The 21,885-nt window shown below is 34.6% G+C and overlaps 2 protein-coding genes across 2 annotated transcripts in view; both read left to right on the top strand.

The window, feature by feature from the left end:
- The first annotated feature begins 6,257 nt into the window (after positions 1–6,257).
- On the top strand, positions 6,258–16,176 carry ttpa (tocopherol (alpha) transfer protein). Its single transcript, XM_007245096.4, has 5 exons — positions 6,258–6,512; positions 10,102–10,255; positions 10,427–10,620; positions 11,082–11,192; positions 12,034–16,176. The coding sequence occupies exons 1-5, from the start codon at positions 6,318–6,320 to the stop codon at positions 12,244–12,246; spliced, it is 867 nt and encodes a 288-aa protein (XP_007245158.2). The 5' UTR covers positions 6,258–6,317; the 3' UTR covers positions 12,247–16,176.
- Positions 16,177–19,547: 3,371 nt separating this feature from the next.
- asph (aspartate beta-hydroxylase) overlaps positions 19,548–21,885 on the top strand; it is a 37,484-nt gene continuing 35,146 nt past the window's right edge. The window contains exon 1 of the mRNA XM_049467496.1: positions 19,548–19,742. Coding sequence (XP_049323453.1) covers positions 19,703–19,742 — 40 coding nt within the window. The 5' untranslated portion in view covers positions 19,548–19,702. The remainder of the gene's footprint in view (positions 19,743–21,885) is intronic.

Genomic DNA, 21,885 nt, shown 5'->3' with positions numbered 1-21,885 from the left:
CCCGATTCAAAACAGCAACGTGGAACTGAAATCACTTAAACAGACCCTTTAAAATAATGATAATAATAACGATACATTGTTAATGACTAATAATGTAATATAATACGGATATTATAAAATATTATTTAATAATATATAAAAAAATAATATAATTAAATATTGATACTAAGGACTTTTTATGTCAAAATAGACCTAGGGATTTGCAAATATTTACAGTCTTTGTATCTTTTCTATTTGTTGAACAAAGTATAGTTTGCATATACATTTTGATTTCCATTTCAAAAACCACGAACAGTGGGATTCTATTTTTAATTTTACATTTAACAATATAAAATAACCTTAAATTAGCTAAAATTATAATTAGATTAATGTATAATATTGATCTATCTTATGCTTAACATTATTAAATCCAACTAAAACTTTTTTTCATAACAAATCTTATCAAGTTTTTTCCAAAACATTTTAACAAACTCACAATTCCAAAACAAATAGTATAATAAGGTTTCTGGGTGTACATCACAGAACGAGCAATTTGAAAATCTTTTTTTAATTTGGTTAAACAATGGTTTGTTGGGTAGCATCTATGTAGTACTTGAAATGTAATCTCCTTTCCTTTCTACGTCTCACATATATTGGTTCCAGTAAAATTTTACATTATAAACTGAGACAATGTCTTTTGGAAAAAAAAATGTAATTTGCCATTATTTTTGAGTTCAAAGGAGAAGCATACCTTGCCAATTGCAGTATTTATTGGGTCGTCTACAGCTGTAAAAGTAGGTGGTATTTTGGTTATTTAATAATAATCACGTGGGCTCACATTGGTGAAGTGTGGGCTAAGAGGGTTTCAGGTGGTCATAGGCTCTGGGTGGGTTTGTACAGGTGTTGTTACTGGGACCCAGGTGGGGTTCACAAATGGACTTTATTATTACAGCCTATTTTAATATCACATTGGTCCCATCTAGGACCCATGTACAGTGTACAACCCAGAGGGGATCATGTTTAACTCCTCCTAGTCCCATCACTGACCCTGGTGGGCATATACAGTATACTGGGGGGGGCAACATGGCACTGTAAAAGGTAACACCACTTTTCAACATAATTTTTTAAAAGTTTTAATCTGCATGAAAGGTACGTATGACTAAACACACTTGGGCAAATTACACTTTACTCTTTCAAGATCTTACTTAAATAATGTAGCATCATATTTATGCATGCATCTTCCCTAATCCATGACATAATGGCATGTCCCTTACCATTAACTTACCCTCAGTGTAGTCTTCCCCACCATAGCTACCTTTTTGGGGGGTATTCAGTTACATTTTATATAATGGTTAATAGACTGGCTACGGTGTTGTAAGCCATAATTGCATGTGAAAGGAACTCTGAGCTGGATGAATTTTCCCATTTTTTCAAGTAATAAAGAAAATAGTCTAGCCGAAAGGATGTATTCATTTCATACTCTATTAATAAACAAAAACTTAAACTAGCTTTTTTTTTATTCTTTTTTTGAGTGTTTACTACCTATTAAACATTTCGCTCTATCCAAACATTTCACTCTTTCCAAACATTTCACTTTTTCCAAATTAATCTAAAATAATTTTAGATCATTTTACATTTAATTGTTTACTTTACTCCAGTCAAACGTTTAGACACACCTTTAAATTCAGTAGTTTTTCATTTTTTAAAAAATGCTCTGATTCATAGATTAACACTAAACTCATTTAAACTAAGAAAAAAAAATATGAAATTATTTAATAAAACCCAAAAGTGTTAAAAATACTAGTTTTTTTTTTAGGTTATTTTAGGTTCTTCAAAGTAGGCCCTAACTGTTTTCATGTCTTTAATATTAGTAAACAGAAATGTAGAAAAATAACAAAAACATTGAATGAGAAAGTGTGTCCAAACTTTTGACTGGTACTGTATATATTATAAAATATATTTAATTACAGAGGGGATAAATAAATAAAAAAAAAATACAAAAATAAAGCTTATTAATAATGGCTTATTTAGAGTAGGCTACCCAGCATGCTAATACTTACAGAGACCACACGATTTATACTATCTAGGCTCTACAAATATAATAGTTTAATCATGCATTGTAAAATTATACAAATTTATTATACAAAACAATAATAAAACAGCCCGTACAAAAACACATATTGGTACTGACATAAGTTAACAGACACAGCAATAGGTGTTAAATAAATATTTTATTTTTTAGAAATATTTACATCCTTTATAAAGAAAAAATAAGGTAGAATGATTAAACATGTGATTTTATTATTGCTTTTGGTGATTATTCTGATGATAATGATAAACAGCAAAGTGGTGGTGATGATGATGATGATGGTGATGATAGCTAGCTCTGCTCTTAGCATTCACCGCGTGCCTTAATTGAATGAAATTAAATCAAGGTCCGCCGCGAACACGCAGAGTAGGAGCCTAAAATTGCTTTTCCTGTGGACAAAAATTAGTTTTTATAGGTTTAAAACGTAGAAGCGAATTAAATAAAGCCGGAACGAAATTATTAGAAAGACTTTTCATATTTAACGCGACAAAAAAATCCCAACATTTGGGGGTTAGCCTCTCATTGGCCGGCTTGTGGTTGGAATTTTCCGTTCCACCTTAAATAGCGCTGCAGTTGCATTAGGACGCCTCAGGCCTCCTAATGCAACTGCAGCGCTATTTAAGGTGGAACGGAAAATTCCAACCACAAGCCGGCCAATGAGAGGCTAACGTAATGTTATAATGCTATATAATGGAAAATACCAATACTATCAGGTATGTTATCCATTATAGGCCCAAATTGCGCTTTTCATTTGATTGATTTCGCCTCCTTAAGCCTATAATAATAGTAGCGTTAAATAACACGCTAAAAATAGCCGCATTATTAAGTACACAACATAACACCATCATTTCCAAGCTAAACATCTTGAATACCATCCAAAAAATCGAAAGAATCCCAAAATTCATATAGGAAAATTAACCACAATAAAAAATATGCTGATATTCAGTCACTAGAATCTCCATCCTCGTGATACGCTTTGCAAAAAAACGTCTTAAAACGCTAAAATAAATAAATAAAACACACGTATAAACACACATATATAAGGCTCGACGACCGCAATTTCGACACCTTGTGCCTCCATCATCTTCCAGAGATAGCCCCTCAGTCCGGATGCAACCCCCTCCTGGTCCTTCATCCCGGCTGTTCTGCTGCTGCAGCACCGGAGCATCCTCTCATCCTCCTTATTCTCCATCTTTTCCCACTAAAAAACACGATTAAACGAATGAACACCCCCAATCTTTACCCTTTATTCTGTAGATAATAACCCAGGATGGGGGAGCTGCACCGAGCACCCGGAGCAGGAGGGATGCTGGTGACGTCACAACTCCCTCCCACCCGCCTGCGAAATAAACAAATAAATAAATAAACACTAAAAAATAAATAAATAATGGAAAAAAACATATAATGAGGTATATTACAATATATATTGCAGTATTTATCATTGGAATTAAATAGAAATAAATTAGTGGTGTCAATCGATACAAAATGAATCAAATTAAGTGTGATCTATGTTCCAGTTATGAAAAATATAGAAGAATGTTGTTTTCTGTCTGTAATACAGCTCTGGAAAAAAAATTAGCCCTTAAAAAATGATGAGTTTCTAGGATTTTACCAAATTGAAAACCTCTGGAATATAATCAAGAGGAAGATAGATGATCACAAGCCATCAAACCAAGCTGAACTGCTTAAACATTTGCACCAGGAGTGGCATAAAGTTATCCAAAAGCAGTGTGTAAGACTGGTGGAGGAGAACATGCCAAGATGCATGAAAACTGTGATTAAAAACCAGGGTTATTGCACCAAATATGGATTTCTCTTAAATCTTAACACTCTGAAAACTTTATGAATATGAACTTGTTTTCCTTACATTATTTGAGGTCTAAAAGCTCTTTATCTTTTTTGTTATTTCAGCCATTTCTCATTTTCTGCAAGTAAATACTCTTAATGACAATATTTTTATTTTGTCCGTAGTTTAGAATAAAACAACAATGTTCATTTTAGCCAAACATATACCTATAAATAGCAAAATCAGAAAAGGATGATTCAGAAACTGAAGTGGTCTCTTAATTTTTTTCCAGAGCTATATATATTGTTTGTATTTTTATGTTAATTGCAGTGTAATCATTTGTTACGCATTGTTATTTTTTCTTTTATATAACTTTTTATTTTTTTTATTTCACAAATCATCACTAGGCGGTAAAATTAACCCATAACATGATTTTTCCAATGCAGTAGGTGAAGCTAAGGTGCTGTTTTTGATTGGCTGATACATATTACTAAATCAGGGATGAAATCACGATTATTTTTTTTAATGCTGGTACTTGGAAAGGTGACAAACATAATGGTGTAGTGTGTTTTTAATGTATTATGATATATCAGGGAAGTTTTGATGCTTTTTAAACTAGAATAGTGTAATGTTCTGAGTAACTGAGTTTACCTAAACTTAACTGAGTTTTAATGGAGGACATAAACACTAGTGTAACTCCATATTCCACACTCAACAGCTTGAAAAGAGAAAACGTGCCATCAGTTTTTTGTATGTTTGTGTTTGTGTGAGCATGACCACACGAGTCTGAGAGAAAGACGAAAAGACATACATAAAAAAAACCTCCTGAACTTAACAGTAAGTGTCTCTTAATAAAAGTACTAATGTGCCACCAGGCCCTGTCAATTTTGTAAACTAAAATGAAGATATAACATAAATCTCGATACCTTTCTAAAAAAACTGTAAAACTAATATAAACAAAACACATATGACACCAGATTTCTCCTTTAAGAAGATTTACGAATGATTTAAGACATTTATCATACATTGGAGCAATAGAGCCAAATGCTCCTAATTCAAAAATGAGGAAATATTCATTAAAAAGACAGAAAACTGTTAACATTTTAACATTTTAACAGCCTCAAATTGTAGATCATTTCTAGATAGCTAATGTAACTGCAGTGCTATTTAAGGTGAAATACAAGCTGCCCAATGAGAGTCTAACGTATGTTATTCTGCTATATACTATGTTATGATAAATGATGTAGTTTTCATGTTATGTTATGAGTCAGTTCTGTCAGGCTTTTTGCTGCATATCTCAGATTTTGCTCATGTTTTATCTGTTACTTGTGAAAGATAATTGTATCATATCTTACTGTAAATATATTGTACTATACTGGCCTTACAGAACTTATGTGTTGATTCAGGTCTGTACTGTCATCCTGTAACATTACAACTCCAACTCCAGATTTTACAGAGCATTTTGTAAATATCATATCCTTATAACATACACACACCCTTCACATGTGTGTTAATGAAAGACGGCAACAAAAGTGATTTGATTTAAAACTATTTGTATCAAAATGCTAGAAACATTAATCCCAGCAGAAAAAACAGATGAACTTATTTATTTGTTTATTTTTTGTTACTTATTCATTTATGTGGATATATCCAAGTTATTACATTAATAGTTTTACATGGTTAAATATACTTATAAAATGTATCACAAGTAAATGTAAAAAGTGATAAAAGCAGTTTTTGAGTGCAGAAATATAGAGCTAGAATGTTAGATAATGTGGTTGAATGTTCCTGTGTGAGCAGAGGTGAGTCTGTGCTGCTGACCCTGCTGAGGTCTAAAGGTCAGGTGTGTTGTGAGTCTGAGATGAGTTGCCCAATAACTTTTTCATGGTACTGTATTATAAAAAGTTTTAAGCTGATATTCTATTCTATTCTATTCTATTCTATTCTATTCTATTCTATTCTATTCTATTCTATTCTATTCTATTGCATGCCTCAGATTGTTTCATGTTTTATGTGATTAGTTTACATCAATTAAAAGGAAGTATTGCATTATATTTAATATTATTTGTTTAACATAAAGAATCATCATTTAAACTGAGAAAACTTCCATTCATTCATTTAATTGCATCTCAACTACTACTAATTTCCTGTAGGTGGCGCAGTACACAGAAGATTTATACACGTGGACAGCTTAGTTATATAAACTATATAAACTGTATACTTTTAGGGGATATAAGTATTCAGGTATTTATAGTTTAAACTATTGAAATAATTTTCTGTGTTTTAATAATCTTGTAATAATATGGGAATAACATATATGAGTGTGCTGCTGTGCAGGGGCGGGGCAGGGGGCGGGGCCGGGTGCAGTGGGCGGGGAGGTTTGTGCTGAGTGGTGTGTTCACTGTCTCCGCGGTTCTATAAGTGCGGTTCTGATCCAGTAAAGCCCAGTATGAGCGGTCCGGTATGAAGCCGTCCGGAGCCGCGCGCTGTGATCTGAACGAGCTGCCCGCGGAGGATAAGCGGGTGCGGCGGCTCGTGCGGGAGCTGCGGGAGCGCGCGGAGCGGGAGGCGTTCAGCAGAGTCCAGCAGGATCTGACCGACCCGTTCCTGCTGAAGTTTCTCCGAGCCCGGGACTTCGATCTGGACCTCGCTCTGAAAGTAAACACACACCAGCACCCCTGCTCTCTCCACACGAAACTGTCTGTCTACCTGTCTGTCCCACTGTCTGTATAACTGTCTTTCTAACTGTCTGTCCCACTATCTGTAGAACTGTCTCATCCAATGTCTGTATAACTTTTACTGCCTTTCTAACTGTCTGTCCCATTCTCTGTAGAACTGTCTTTCTAACTGTCTGTCCCACCATCTGTAGAACTGTCTCACCCAGTGTCTGTATAACTGTCTCACTTTCTCTCTAACTGTCTGTCCCACTATCTGTAGAACTGTCTGTCTAGCTGTCTGTCCCTCTATCTGTAGAACTGTCTCATTGCCTCTCTACCTGTCTGTCTCACTATCTGTCTCACTGTCTCTCTGACTGTCTGTCTGCATTCTTTTTAAACTTTGTTTATCTATTTGTCTGTCTCTGTAATTGTCTGTTTTCTTACTTTATGTTTATCTATGTGTATGTCTCTTTGGATGTCTGTTTTCTAACTTTGTTTGTAGTTATATTTTTCTGTCTCTCTGTCAGTTTTCTAACATTTTCCTATGTGTCTGTCTCTTGTCTGTCTACACACTTTTTCTAACTTTATAATTGTCTATTTTTCTGTTTACAAACACTTATGATTGTAAATGTGTCTCTCTAACTATCTATCTAACTTTATGTTTGTTTTTGTATCTGTCTAAATGTATGTCTGACTGTAGGTCTACATATTTGTTTTACTGTCTGTCTATCTCTCTATATGACTTTGTTTGCCTGTCTATTCGTATGTTTATGTATCTCTATAAATGTCTGTCTGTTAGTCTGTCTAAGTGTTGGTCTTGTCTTTGTTTGTCTGTCTGCCTATCTTTCAGTGTGTGTCTACCTATGTGTCTATCTGCCTTTACAATAATCTGCATGCCAAAAGGTATAAGACATTAACACTTTTAGCACTGTCCATTGGAAGCTAATGATTGCTGCACTGAACTGTGGGATATGTAGGTGGGGTCTCCTGCACTGAATTTGTAGAATTGAGTTTGCTGTTCAATGGACAATTCTAGCCAGACATCTAGATCATCACTACCCACTGGTGGTAATTCAGTGTTCAAACTCAGTCATACCTACCTCAGTCACAGCTGTTTACAGTTATTTTTTAATACCGACAGTGATACGATAATTGAAAATTCGATATTGATACCCAAACGATACTTTTTTCAGTATGTTTTTCAAATTTGTGACCAAAAAATACAAAAAGCAATTATTATTGTCACATGTATAATGAGTACATGAGTAATCTCATTCTCATACTGTTATCATGAAAAGACTTTTTTTACTTTAAGCATATTGCTGGATGCATTTCAGATTTTAAGAGTTTTTTTAAGAGATATCAGCATTAGATTCAATTATATATATTTTTTTGTGGTGTCAATCCCTTTAAAAATGAATTAAATTCATGATTCATTATAATATTACAGGGTGTAGTGCAATAGAGAGAGTGGGAGACTGCATCAGTGAGTGAGAGACAGAATGAGATAGCAAGAGACGGCGTGAAAGAGGGATGGACGATGGACAGCGTGCTAGACAGTGAGAGTGAGCGAGAGACAGAGCAAGTGAGCAAGAGAAAGTGTGATAGAGGGAGAGCAAGAGACAGCAGGATAGAAGGAAAGACAGCACGAGTGAGCGAGAGACAGCACAAGTGAGAGCGAGTGAGAGATTTTGTTTGTGACAGGGTGCCTTGCTGTGTGCTCTCTCTATGTTTGGTGCGTTTCATGCAAAGTATTGAAAATAAGCACAGATTTTTTTTTACCTTTCAGTACTTACTTCAGTAACCAGACATTTGGGTTGGTACCTTTTTGGGATTTTTGCTGTCAAATATTTATACCCAGCCCTAAACATCAAAGCAATATTTGAGCAGACTGAGTGACATTCTTCTTTTTTTACAGAAACAAACATGAATTTGGTAGCAATGTTAATTAATGTTAATGTTATTGTTGGTTTTCTGAAGTCACTGATCAATGTCAAAAGTGAACATATTTCAAAGTATCTTACTGCAATTTTGGTCACCATTACCAAGCCCCCTGGCAATTTTCTGTTTGGATATTTGATTTTGTATGTATTAAAGAGAATTGCTAGAGTTTAGTTATATTTGTTGGTTTCCTGGAACAGACTTCAGTTAATCAAAGGCCACATATTTTTAATAGTGCACAGGGCGTTCCGAAAGTGTATTGTTAGCATGTCCTATTCATCACAGCCATCTTTGATGTGTGTTTGTCATTGCTCTTTGTAACATCCATCTGTGTCCATCTCTGTCTAGATCATGGTTGGAGTAATATTGGGAAATTCAGATGTACTACTCCTCCTTCTTCCTTTTTCTGTTTCAGTCTGAGCAATATAGCAGTTTCACTGACAGCATAACAGCTCCAGGGAATGATGCTCCCACCACCATGCTTAACAAATGGTTCATTTTTGTCCACCCAGCACAGAAAGCTTTAAACAGGAGAATCATAACCAACCTAGTTTGTGTTTTAGGATGGAAGTAACTGTTATTTCTTTAATTACTTTTATTTTATCTAAATCTGAACTTTAGCCTGCCTAAAAATATCGTTAAAAACGTTATATTCCGGAATTGACCAACTCGTTTCCTCTAAGTATTACTGGGACCATTCTGATCCATTGTGTGGAGCTGTTTGCATGAACTGTTTTAAGAAATACACTTACTGTTGTGCAAATTTGTGTTAATAAATGCATAACACAACTGAGGAAAACTGTAAGCAGCAGTATATTATATACATTGTGATATATTTATTTATATTTTACAGTATAGTGTAATTAAATTGTAAAGCACTTTGGTTAAGTGGCAGTTTGAACTGATTATATTATCACTGCTCCTTATCTACTGAGGAAGGTCAGCCCTAAGAACAATGCGTTTTTCTTTAAATGTGGGTCATGTGTGATAAATCAGCTTTTAGAGACAATAAAATATATATATAAGTGTAGAGGTACTTTATTGGTACAGTCTGCATACATTATTATCTACCACATTTACACCTACTGGCCACTTTATTAGAAACATCTACAGTACATTGTGCTTCCAATCACTGGCCACTTTATTAGAAACACCAACTACAGTACCTTGTGCTTTTACTCATTTGCCACTTTATTAGAAACACCTACCTTCTTGAGCTTCCACTTACTGGGCACTTTATTAGAAACACCTACTACATTACATTGTGCTTCCACTCACTGGCCACTTTATTAGAAACACCTACTACAGTACATTGTGCTTCCACTCACTGGCCACTTTATTAGAAACACCTACTACAGTACATTGTGCTTCCACTCACTGGCCACTTTATTAGAAACACCTACTTTCTTGTGCTTCCACTCACTGTCCACTTTATTAGAAACACCTACTACAGTACCTTGGTCATTTTACTTACTGGCCACTTTATTAGAAACACAGACTACAGTACCTTGTGCTTCTACTCACTTGCCATTCCTTTGCTTCTACTCCCTAACTTTATTAGAAACACCTACTAATCTTGTCCTTCTACTCACTGGCCACTTTATTAGAAACACCTACTGTGTCCTTTCTAACCTGTCGTTTCTCTACAGCTGCTGATTAACTATCATAAATGGAGGCAGGAGTGTCCTGAAATCAGCGCTAACCTCCAGCCCTCCTCCGTCATCGGCCTTCTGAAGAACAATTACCACGGGGTTCTGAAATCCAGAGACGATGCTGGGAGTAGAATTCTAATCTACAGGATCAGTGAGTTTCCTATTGATATCTAGATATTTATAATACAGTAACTACATAAGTGTGTTTTGAACATCCCTTAATTTTTATTGAGCTACAGAAACACAGCATGTGCAGTTTAGTAGTCGAGATGTCAGATATATAAAATATACATGTAAATGTGTGTATTTCCATTCTCTTTAGGTCAGTGGAATCCGAAGGAGTTCTCAGCGTACGAGGTTTTCCGGGTGAGCCTCATAACGTCAGAGCTGATCGTCCAAGAGAGAGACACTCAGATCAATGGTCTGAAGGCTATTTTTGACCTGCAGGGCTGGTGCTTTGCTCACGCTTTCCAGATAAATCCGTTCTTGGCAAAGAAGATTTCAAGTGTACTTACAGTATGTATTTATGTATATATAATTTAAATATTATATACCAAATAATAATAATAATACCTAAAGTCATGGGACTGGAAAATAAAAAATCCATGTTGACCTCTGAAGAAGTTCTTTGGTATCAAGAACACCAAGACTACATCCTTTAAGTCATGTAAGTTAAGAGGTGGGTGGAGCCTTTATGAACATCGGTGAGTATTGGGTACCCATGACCCCAGTTGTTCTTCCTTGGACAATTTTGGTAGGTACTGACCACCGCATACCAGGAACACCCCACAAGACATACTTGATGTTCTGGAGATGTTCTGACCAGTGTTCTAAAATAAATCATAATTTGGTTCTGGTAAAAGTGTTTTGTTGTGCTTTGCTTTAATGTTTTTTTCCAGCCTGTCAGAATTTTCGGAATCAGAATAGCAAGTGAAAAATGTGCTGTCAGTTTACCACTCAGTTCTTCTGTTTTACAGGATTCCTTTCCGTTAAAAGTTCGAGGCATCCATCTGATCAACGAGCCCATATTTTTCCGTCCAGTCTTTAAGATGATTCGACCATTCCTACCAGACAAGATAAAACAACGGGTCAGTACCTGTCACTGGCCATATTATTAGAAACACTTACTTACATTCTGAATTCACTCACTGGCCACTTTACTTGAAACACCTACTCCAGTACCTTGTGCTTTCACTCACTGGCCACTTTATTAGAAACATCTACTACAGTACCTTGTGATTTCACTCACTGGCCACTTTATTAGAAACACCTACTACAGTATCTTGTGATTTCACTCACTGGCCACTTTATTAGAAACACCTACCTTCTTAAACTTCCTTTCACTGGCCACTTTATTAGAAACACCTACTACAGTACCTTGTGATTTCACTCACTGGCCACTTTATTAGAAACATCTACTACAGTACCTTGTGATTTCACTCACTGGCCACTTTATTAGAAACACCTACTACAGTATCTTGTGATTTCACTCACTGGCCACTTTATTAGAAACACCTACCTTCTTAAACTTCCTTTCACTGGCCACTTTATTAGAAACACCTACTACAGTATCTTGTGATTTCACTCACTGGCCACTTTATTAGAAACACCTACCTTCTTAAACTTCCTTTCACTGGCCACTTTATTAGAAACACCTACCACAGTATCTTGTGCTTTCACTCACTGGCCACTTTATTAGAAACACCATACAGTACATTGTGCTTGTCCTCACTGGCCACTTTATTATTTTATTAGAAATACCTACCTTCTTAAACTTCCTTTCACTGGCCACTTTATTAGAAACACCTACTTTCTTGTGCTTCCACTCACTGGCCACTTTATTAGGAACACCAACCTTAAGCTTAAGGTGGAGCTGCATAATAAATTCTTTAATGAAGGATGTTAATAATCGTTAATCTCATCTGACAGGTTCACATCCACGGCAGCTCCTACACGGCGAGTCTTTACGAGCACTTCCCAAAGGCTATCTTCCCGCCAGAGTATGGAGGAACCGGGCCGGGCCTGGCGGAAGCGTGTGAGGAGTGGACGGACTTCATCATGCAGTCTGAGGACTATCTCCAGAGACTCTCTGTGGATTTAGGAGGTGACTCCTCTCAGGGCAGCTCCTCCGGCCATTGTTGACCCTTTAAAACATCTCAACACTGTGCTGCTAGTTTTGGGTGGTGTTTCAAGACTGCTTTTGCTAAAATAGGTTAATATTGTATTATTAGACTTAATTAAAAGCAACAGGAAGTTGCTTTAAACATTTTATGCACAGAAATACATATACAGTATAACTTTAAGAGCTCTATAAATGACTAATTTTGTATATGCTGTAATTTACTGAACAGCAAATGAAAAATAATATTTTTACATTTTTATTATTGTAGAATTTAGAAATTTTAGTGATAATTTAGCTCAGAAAGAGTATAGCAGACAAGATCATGAAGAATTTTGTACATTTTCACTTCTCAGCTTTTGGCACTGCCAGGAAATGACATTCCAGCTAAAAAGTATTTTTCTGAATGTTGCAGTTAAGATTTTTAGAACGTTCGATCTGTCAAGTTTTTTGGATGTTCTTAAAACCTTTTAATTTAACATTTTAAACGTTGTGATGCAAATCATTATCATGTCACACGTTTTCAGAATGTTCCTGGAACATTGTTTCTGTAATGTAACAGGCTAACCTTCCTGGAATCTATTCAATACCTTGCCAAACGATCTTATAATGCTCTCTGTTAGCTGGGAGCGGTGCTTGAGTGTTTGTGAACCTCAAAAATGTTCCATTTTCCGTATAAATTTGACCTAAATTGAGATTAGATCGATATCACGTCTGAAAACTAAAAACAAATGATGAATGTAACTGAAAGTAGCTGAATACATTTATTAGAAACGCATAAAAGGCATGGACTTATTCTCTTAATTAATTATAGGTGTGTTTTAGGCGTAATCAATAAATAATAATAAACAAATCAGCAATTCCCTATAAGATCCGGGTGTGCTCTGATTTTGGCGGATTGCTATTTCAGAGTCGCTTCTTAGCAGCGGAAACTGACCTTCTCATTCATTTTGTTTATTGCTGATGTAAAAGTTTGTCAGAGTAATCTTTGACGTTATATTGTTTTGTTTAGAAATATTAGCCCCAAGTTAATGGACTAAATAGGAAAATATGTAAAATAATTTGCTCACAGACACATTCTGCTAATCGACATCACCCTTTGGAGTGATGAGGGGAAAGAGCGCCATCTACCCAGCCGATCATAGTGGCACCACTATAGACTTCTATGTATTTAAGCTCCTCCTGACAGCATTATACAGCTCAGGAATAATAAAGAGACCACTTCAGTTTCTGAATCAGTTTCTCTGATTTTGCTATTTATAGGTTTATGTTTGAGTGAAATGAACATTGTTGTTTTATTCTATAAACTATTAACAAACATTTCTCCCAAATTCCAAATAAAAATATTGTCATTTAAAGCATTTATTTGCAGGAAATGAGAAATGGCTGAAATAACAAAAAAAAAGATGCAGAGCTTTCAGCCCTCAAATAATACAAAGAAAACGTAAAAGTTCATATTCATAAAGTTTTAAGAGTTCATAAATCAATATTTGGTCGAATAACTTTGGTTTTCATGCATTTTGGCATGTTCTCCTCCACCAGTCTTACACACTGCTTTTGGATAACTTTATGCCGCCACTCCTGGTGCAAAAAAAAAAAAAAAAAAAGTAGCTCATCTTGGTTTGATGGGGTGTGATTTTATATCTTTCTCTTGATTATATTCCATATCTATATTATATTCCATATTCATTTTGGTAAAATTATATAAACTCATCATTTTTAAGTGGTCTATTATTTTTTTCCAGAGCTGTATATTATATAGAGCAGCACAATGCTACACCCTCTAATTTTATGATTAGTGATGAAGTTCTGATCACATTTCAGGTCATATCTGTGCATTAATGCAAAACTTTGGAAAGGTTTCACAATCATTCTAACATAATATATAAGGAATCATAATATATAATATATACAGATCATCAGAGTGAGGTGTTGTTTATAGGATGGGTCAATGCTGTTAGCACATATATATACATAAGTTAACATAAATATAAATATATGTATATAATAACAGAAGGAGAGAAGACTTTACTGCACAACTACAACACTGTGACGTCTGTTATTCTGTCTAGTTGAACTCTGGTGTGTTTTTATTCCATGTACTAAATGAGGGAAAGTTCAGGGCAGGATTTTTTCCACACCGGACTGAACCAGCACTCACTTTGAACCGCTAAACACCACTATTATCAGTGCAACATGTCTGTCATCTGTAACTGCAGCACATAGTTTGCATGGTTTCTGTTCCGTCCTGATCTGCACGTACTCAAACTTCAGGTTACACTGGATTTAGTTGAAATCTACAGACAAAACTTTGCTAACGATGTTCACATTTAAATCAAGTACTTTCATTACATTCTTTTTCAGTATAAGAAGCAAAACTCAGGGGACTTCCATACGTCAGATTCTTTAAAAACGATTCCGATGTCTTACTTTTATGTGGTAAAGCATTTACTGTTAAATACTTGAATGTGTTAAAGTACTTTACTTTTACTATAGTACAGATTCTGTTCTTTTAATCTAGCTGGTAAAGCTTCAGTAGCCATACTTTCACTATTTTAGAGCATAATATTTTTAATTGAGTTGGAATTGTCCTACAGTACCTATATTGTCACTCTTTTAATTGAGTTATATTGTGATACAGTAACTTTCCTTTATTATCATACAATTTCTGCCCATTTAATTGAGTTAGATTGTTTTACAGTACCCATAGTTTCACTATAGAACAGTTTATGTGTTTTTAATTTAGTTATATTGTGATACAGTACCCATATTTTCACTATAGTACAGGTTCTACTCTTTTAATTGAGTTAGATTGTTTTACAGTACCCATAGTTTCACTATAGTACAGTTTCTGTGTTTTTAATTGAGTTAGATTGTGATACAGTACACATATTTTCACTATAGTACCGTTTCTGTGTTTTAAATGAGTTAGATTGTTTTACAGTACCCATAGTTTCACTATAGGACAGTTTCTGTGTTTTTAATTGAGTTAGATTGTGATACAGTGCCCATATTTTCACTAAAATACAGGTTCTGCTCTTTTAATTGAGTTAGATTGTGATACAGTACTCATATTTTCACTATAATACAGTTTCTGCTTCTATAATTGAGTTATACCGTGAGACAGTACCTGTACTTTCGATATAGTACTGTTTTTGCTCTTTTAATTGAGTTAGATTGTTATACAGTACCCATACTGTCACTATAGTACAGTTTATGCTTGTGATACAGTATTTGTACTATAATTACAGAAGTCTTTTTTTATTAATTAATTTAGATTGTAATACTGTATCCGGACTCTGTAGTACAGTTTCGGCTCTTTTAATTGAGTTAGATTAAAATACAGTGCCTATACTTTCACTATATTACAGCTTATGTTTTTTTTAATTGAGTTAGATTGTTATATAGTACCCATACTGTCACTATAGTACAGTTTATGCTTGTGATACAGTACTTTTACTTTTGCTTTTACTACTAATTGAGTTAGATTAAAATACATTGCCCAATTTTTTACTATATTACAGTTTATGCTCTTGTAATTGAGTTAGGTTGTACCGAAACATGTGTAAAAGTGTGCTCTTTGCTCAGTCCAGCTCTGTTCAGTTGTATGGCTACGTTAGTGAGACGCCCCTTTGCTCCGCTGCCCTTTGCTCCTGGTTCGGGTTGGTAAATACTGCTAGGCGTTGTTGACTTTCCTGAACTGGGCATGTTGGCCAATATATTTCATTCCTGCTCATCATTTAGTCAACTCAGATTTTCATCTGCATTTACAGTTTTATTACTGTATGTCTGCCTGAGTGAAGACGGTTTACAGTGTTTATGCTGAAACTGAAACTACCTGAAGAAAATGCCTTACATGCACTCTTCACTGGGTCTTATGTGGAGTTATGTTTACAGTAAACGGTCACATTTATTCTTTGTATATAAAATATTAAACAACCAGTGTCTCAAAATTCAATGTGTGAATTTTCTTATTCATGTTTCTGTGTTTTAAACAACGCATAGTCCTGTCACAATAATTGCGATATCGATTTATCGTATAATAAAGGAACATGACCTCAATCATTTTTGATAATCGTGATATCGTCTACTGTGTTTATTTGTATGTTTGTTTACATATATATGGTAAACAGTATTTAAGCCAGTCATGCTTCAAAAACTGTGACTCCATACACACAGTGTGGACTAAAGTAGGTGTAGAAATAAGTATATAATTCCCAAACTATTTATTATAAATGATTATTTAAATTTTAGCTGTCTTTAAAAAGTGCATAATTACTTTTTTATGCTATTCTGTTATCATTATGTCAGTGGCTTTTAATAGTCATAAAATTATGAAATGATTGTGTATCGCAATCATTTCTGGGACAATATATCGTCCACAAAAAATTCTTATTGTGACAGGCCTAACAACGCATAATCTTATATGATCAATACAAATAATTAAAGAATTTAAAAAGTAAATATATTATATTTAAGCCTTAATTAGAGGTTATATAAAGCAGCATACAGATGAACAAATAAAATCAGTAAAATAATATGAGCCTTCTGTTAAATACATTAAATATATATTTTTATCAGTAAAGCCAAATAAGGACAAATTATAAGATAAGATAATAATAAAACTTTATTGTCCATTAAATTTACATTGAATAGAAAAGTGTCTTTGGCAGTCTGGCAGACAAATCCATGATATTACAGAAACACAGTAAATAAATAAATATAAAATATAAAAATACATACAGGTTATGAATTATGTGGAAAAATTGTGTCTTACATCCTTATTTAGAATAGCCACAGCAAATGGAACAAATTACTTTTTGTACTCATTCTTCTTAGCTAGTTATCCATATTCTTGTATTTCCTTCTCTCAAGCAATTTCATGGTATTCCTAACAGAATATTTGAGCAATATAATAATTATATGGCTAAATTCAACTAAATATCAAAACTGATTATATATTAATATAATGTGATACATCTTTAAAATGACAATGTATGCAATGTATTTGTGCAAAAAAACAACTGTAATAACACTGCAAAAATGTGAACCTATTGTCAAAAGCTAGATATATAAAATATATGTAAATTGAGACATAAATGTTTAAATTAGGCAAAAAAATCTGCCAATAGGGTGAGCATTTTTAAATAAGCAATCACAAAGTTTTAAAATGAGTGAAATAAGCTTAAATCAAGCAAAAATTCTTTATTTTGTGGCTTAAATTGTACACAAGAATCAAAATAACTTGAAACTTTACTTACTTTAAAAAAGTGAAAATTCTAAGTAAGACTGAATAAGATCATATTCCTTTTTTTTATCTATATATCTATTTTAATAACAGCTCTTTGGGTGTAAAACTGGATCGTGAGATCACAATTTCGTTCCACCTCATGTACCACATGTGATGCGAATGACAATAAATTCTCCTTGAATCCTTGAAAATAAGTAAAACAATCTTACACTTATGATGCTAAGTAAGACCAAAAAAATGTATCAGAGAAAAAAATAATATTTATTGCCTTAAAACTAGTTCATTTCACTTGCTAAGAATAATGTTTTTGCAGTGAAGGGATAACTCTGACCCTGACCATTTTTTTTTAGCTCCACTGATCATATAGAACACTTTGTAGTTTTATAATAACTACAGACTGTAGTTATGTATCTGTTTCTCTGTTTACTTTATTTTTATCCTCTTTTCACCCTGTTCTTCAATACTCAGAACCCCACAGGAGAGAAAACCACCACAGAGCAAATATTATTATTTGGGTGATTGGTCATTTATTCTCAGCACTGCAGTGATTAGTAGTGATTAGCATGGTGGTGGTGTATGAGGTGTTTGTGTGTGTTGTGCTGGTGGTACAGTGAGTGAATCAGATGCAGCATTGCTGCTGGAGTTTTTAAACATTTCAGTGTCACTGCCACCAACAAACTAGAGGATGACCAATACAAATAATAAAATGTATTATTAAAAATAATATTTTCATTTTAGCTGAGGATATATCAATACAGTGTGATGTCTCATTCAAATAAAAACATATGTAATGTATTGTATTTAAGCTTGAGTGTTGAAATGGTTAAACTTTGTCCCTGAACTCTGATTCAGGTTTCTACTCTAATGTTTATTTTGTGTTTATCTTTGTGACTCAGGTTTTATTTACTGTGTCTCTGTGTCGCCCTCTTTTGGTGAAGTGCAGTTTTGCAGTCTACAAATTAGACAAAGGCTGTATTCACTTTAAATAATGTGATGTATGCACTTAAAAAACTATACCATAATTTTCCAAATAATTAAATGTCTTATAAAATATTTTTATAAGGATATTATTATGTGATTATAAGGATAATTATTATGTGATTAGATTACATTGTAAGTGCATCAGTGGAATAAAATACTTTGACTATAATATAAATGACTATAATATCTCAAATATTTTTGAGACAATTTAGCAAGCTAGCAGTGAATGTCTAAAAGTTGCTTGCAGTTAGCCGCTAATGCTAATGCTCCAGCGCCTTAAATGCCGCTGCTACTGTAAGTCCGTGCACAAGAGCAATTTTATATATAATATGTATAAATTTTATATTATTATAAAAAATGTCTGTAAGTATTACACTAAAACTAATACAAAAGTTTGATGGCTGCATTGCTCAGAACTACTAATAATAACATGATGTACAGATATTATCTCTCATATGCCACTGTAAACGTGAGCCATGTGTCGCGGGAGAAAAGGTCAGAAAGGAGGGAGCATGAGGTGGAATTGGATTACTTAATGGATTAGCTGGAAACAGGAGTCACTTAACCTGCGCATTAAACAAATGCAAAAGATACTAAATATCAATCCACCATCTTCTTAGTCTCCTAATGGATTTATCAGTTCCACCTTAAGCTGTGCAGCAGTTAAATGAGGGAGCTTCAGACGCCCGAATTTGTCCGCATGTAAGTGCTGCACCATTTAAGGTGGACCAGATAAATCGAAAAGAAGCAGTGTTCATAGTTTTATTAAGCAGCTATGCGGTTAACGTTATCACAAATTATTTTAAACACGGCACAATGTCGACTAATCCAGTTATTTTAACATAAAAACTATTTTAATTGTTATATAACATTATATAACAGTTTGTTGTGCCGAAGCAAAACAACAAACTCCCAAAGTCTCGCGAGGATTGGCTTCTTCCATCTTGCCACGTTCCCGTTGCTGTGCTTAGATGGGCGGGGCCACGGCGCGGCCAGCCACACGATTGAATAAACGCAGCAGCCTCTCGACGCTGATTGGACGTGATTTTAGCTCGCTCCGCCCACTCCATTGTCTCCTGCTCACCACTGGCTGAGCGCCGCGTCACTCAAACGCGAACGGGTTGGCTGTGCTGCTTCGAGTCTGTGGAGTCAGAGGGATTTGATTTTACTTAGAGCGAAAAATCATCACATTTATACGTTATTTAGTCGTTAATTTCTTACCTGCGCACGATAGAGCGACTGTAACGATGGCTACGAAGAAAGCAACACGAGGTCAGAACAAAAAAGGTGCGTATATTTATTGCAATTTGGAGAAAATAACGTGCATAACAGTGTGCAACCTTCACTGCTACTATAATTTGTTGGCTATAGAGAAGGCCTGAAAGTTAATCGGACGGTTCATTGGTTGTATTTTTTTTTTTAGCTTTGTTCTTGTGGAAAACGATACATTTTTGTTAATTTTTCGTTTTGTTTTTGAGCTTTCATAAATTAAAAAAATTAAAAGACGAATAAGCATGAGATTATGAAAGATAATAATCAGTTATATTGTTTATACTGTGAGTGAGATGCTTGGTTTTGTTGTATACATGTTTAAACCCGTTTAAAACCTGTTTAAAACCTTTAAACCCGTTTCAGACGTAGTTTTTTTGGTTTTCTAATTGCACTGCAGAAAATTAAACCGAATTGTCTGTCTGCAGTGTAGACGTAGCCTTGATTCCTATCCAGATACAAGTCAAGAAAGTTCATTGCACCCTGGACTTGTATTATTTGTTATTGTTGGTTCCTATTAATGTTTTGTTTATTTTCTGTTCTCTATTTGCCTTTGTTTTAAACAGTTTGTGTTTTAAAAAAAATCACATAATGTCCACGTGTCCAAAGAGGGCGGGGTTACACGTGGCCTGGTATAGAATTTAATTAAATGCACATTTAGCTACTGAGTTCAGCTTGGGTTCTTATTTGTTAACATGAAACACGTGGTGTGGGTGAGGGTTTATAGGTAACTGTAGCACACAGTTCACTTAAAAAAAAAAACTGATTAAGTTCTTTGTACGGTTGCAATTAAAATATTTTTTTTCTTTGAACAGTATTTACTGTATTACTACAGTGTACTACTATATACCATTATTATTATTATTATTATTATTATTATTATTATTATTATTATTATTATTATTATTATTATTATTATTATATTGGCTCTGAAAGGAATGAAACAAAGTGTTTTGGTGGAAAAAGGCTTTGATTTAATTCATTAGTATTAGTTTATTAATAAAAGTCTGTGTAAAATTGTGTTAAACTTCTTTTAAAAAGGGTAAATTATCAATTTAAATCTAACACCAGCATACCACTGCAACCCTAGTTCTTAGTCTTGTGATCTTCATTATCATTATAATCCTAAACACGGATGTCCAGAGGGCTATTAATCTAGCTTTTGCATAGGCCGCTCCTGCTGCTATCTGCCTTTTTGATCAACCTGAACAGGCGTTGCCACACCCGTGGCAAGGCAATGTGTGTTTGGTGTTGCTACACAGCAGAAAGTTCCAAGAGTTAAATTAACTGTGAGTGAATTCAGCACTTGCTGTGTACTCGTGATTTTAGCACATAGGCCTTAACTGTAAAATCACAGTTCCTTAACTTTAAAACCAAAGATAAGCCTTAACTTTAAAACCATCGTGAAGTGAGTAACTCTGATTGTGTTTTGTTGTGGTCAAAAATACAGCTCTGGAAAAAATGAGAGATCACTTAAAAACGTGGAACCCACCTTGTGGGGTGTTCCCGATAAGCAGTGGTCAGTACCTAATAAAAAGTGTGTGGACATAAAGTACAGCCAGTAATACAGTGAGAATATGCTCCCCGTAAATGCTAATTGAGGTCAAGACCACAGTTAATGTTATTACTGTATCCTATCAGTGTATAAATGTGGTTGGTAGTATTTGGAGGTCTGTACTATGGTGCAGTCATGCTGCCATGCTTTCTTCTGCTCTGTTTTAAAATTCTGATCTGACTCCTTCCAGGCCACTTCCTGTCAGTGTCTGAGGTAACGGGCTGAAGGCCAGAGTGCTGTGCTGGTAAAATACTGTGCATTGTGCCCCCTGTGCCTGTGCATCCATACAGTACTAAGAAAAGCCTCTTACAGTAATGAATGCTGCTGCATGCCCTGTGTGGTTTTATATAGTGTGCTATTGTATTGGTGTGCTGATGTATTGTTGGTGGAAAAACTGGTTTATCTCTAATTTACATTTCCAAACAGGTTTTTTGCATAAGTGGTGTGCAGCATTAACATTTAACACATTAACATTGTCAGATTTACCTCACAAATATCAGAATGTGTAGTATGTGCACTGCACAAATATGAACCTAACAAATAAGAGCTTGTTTTTGCAGTTACTGAGTAAGAAAAATTGCTACATTCCATCATTTATCATCAGTG

The sequence above is a fragment of the Astyanax mexicanus genome, chromosome 18 (genome assembly GCF_023375975.1).
Source record: "Astyanax mexicanus isolate ESR-SI-001 chromosome 18, AstMex3_surface, whole genome shotgun sequence".
NCBI lineage: Eukaryota > Metazoa > Chordata > Actinopteri > Characiformes > Acestrorhamphidae > Astyanax > Astyanax mexicanus.
Note: the sequence above shows the minus strand (reverse complement) of the source record. Positions and strands in the feature narration are given on the sequence as shown.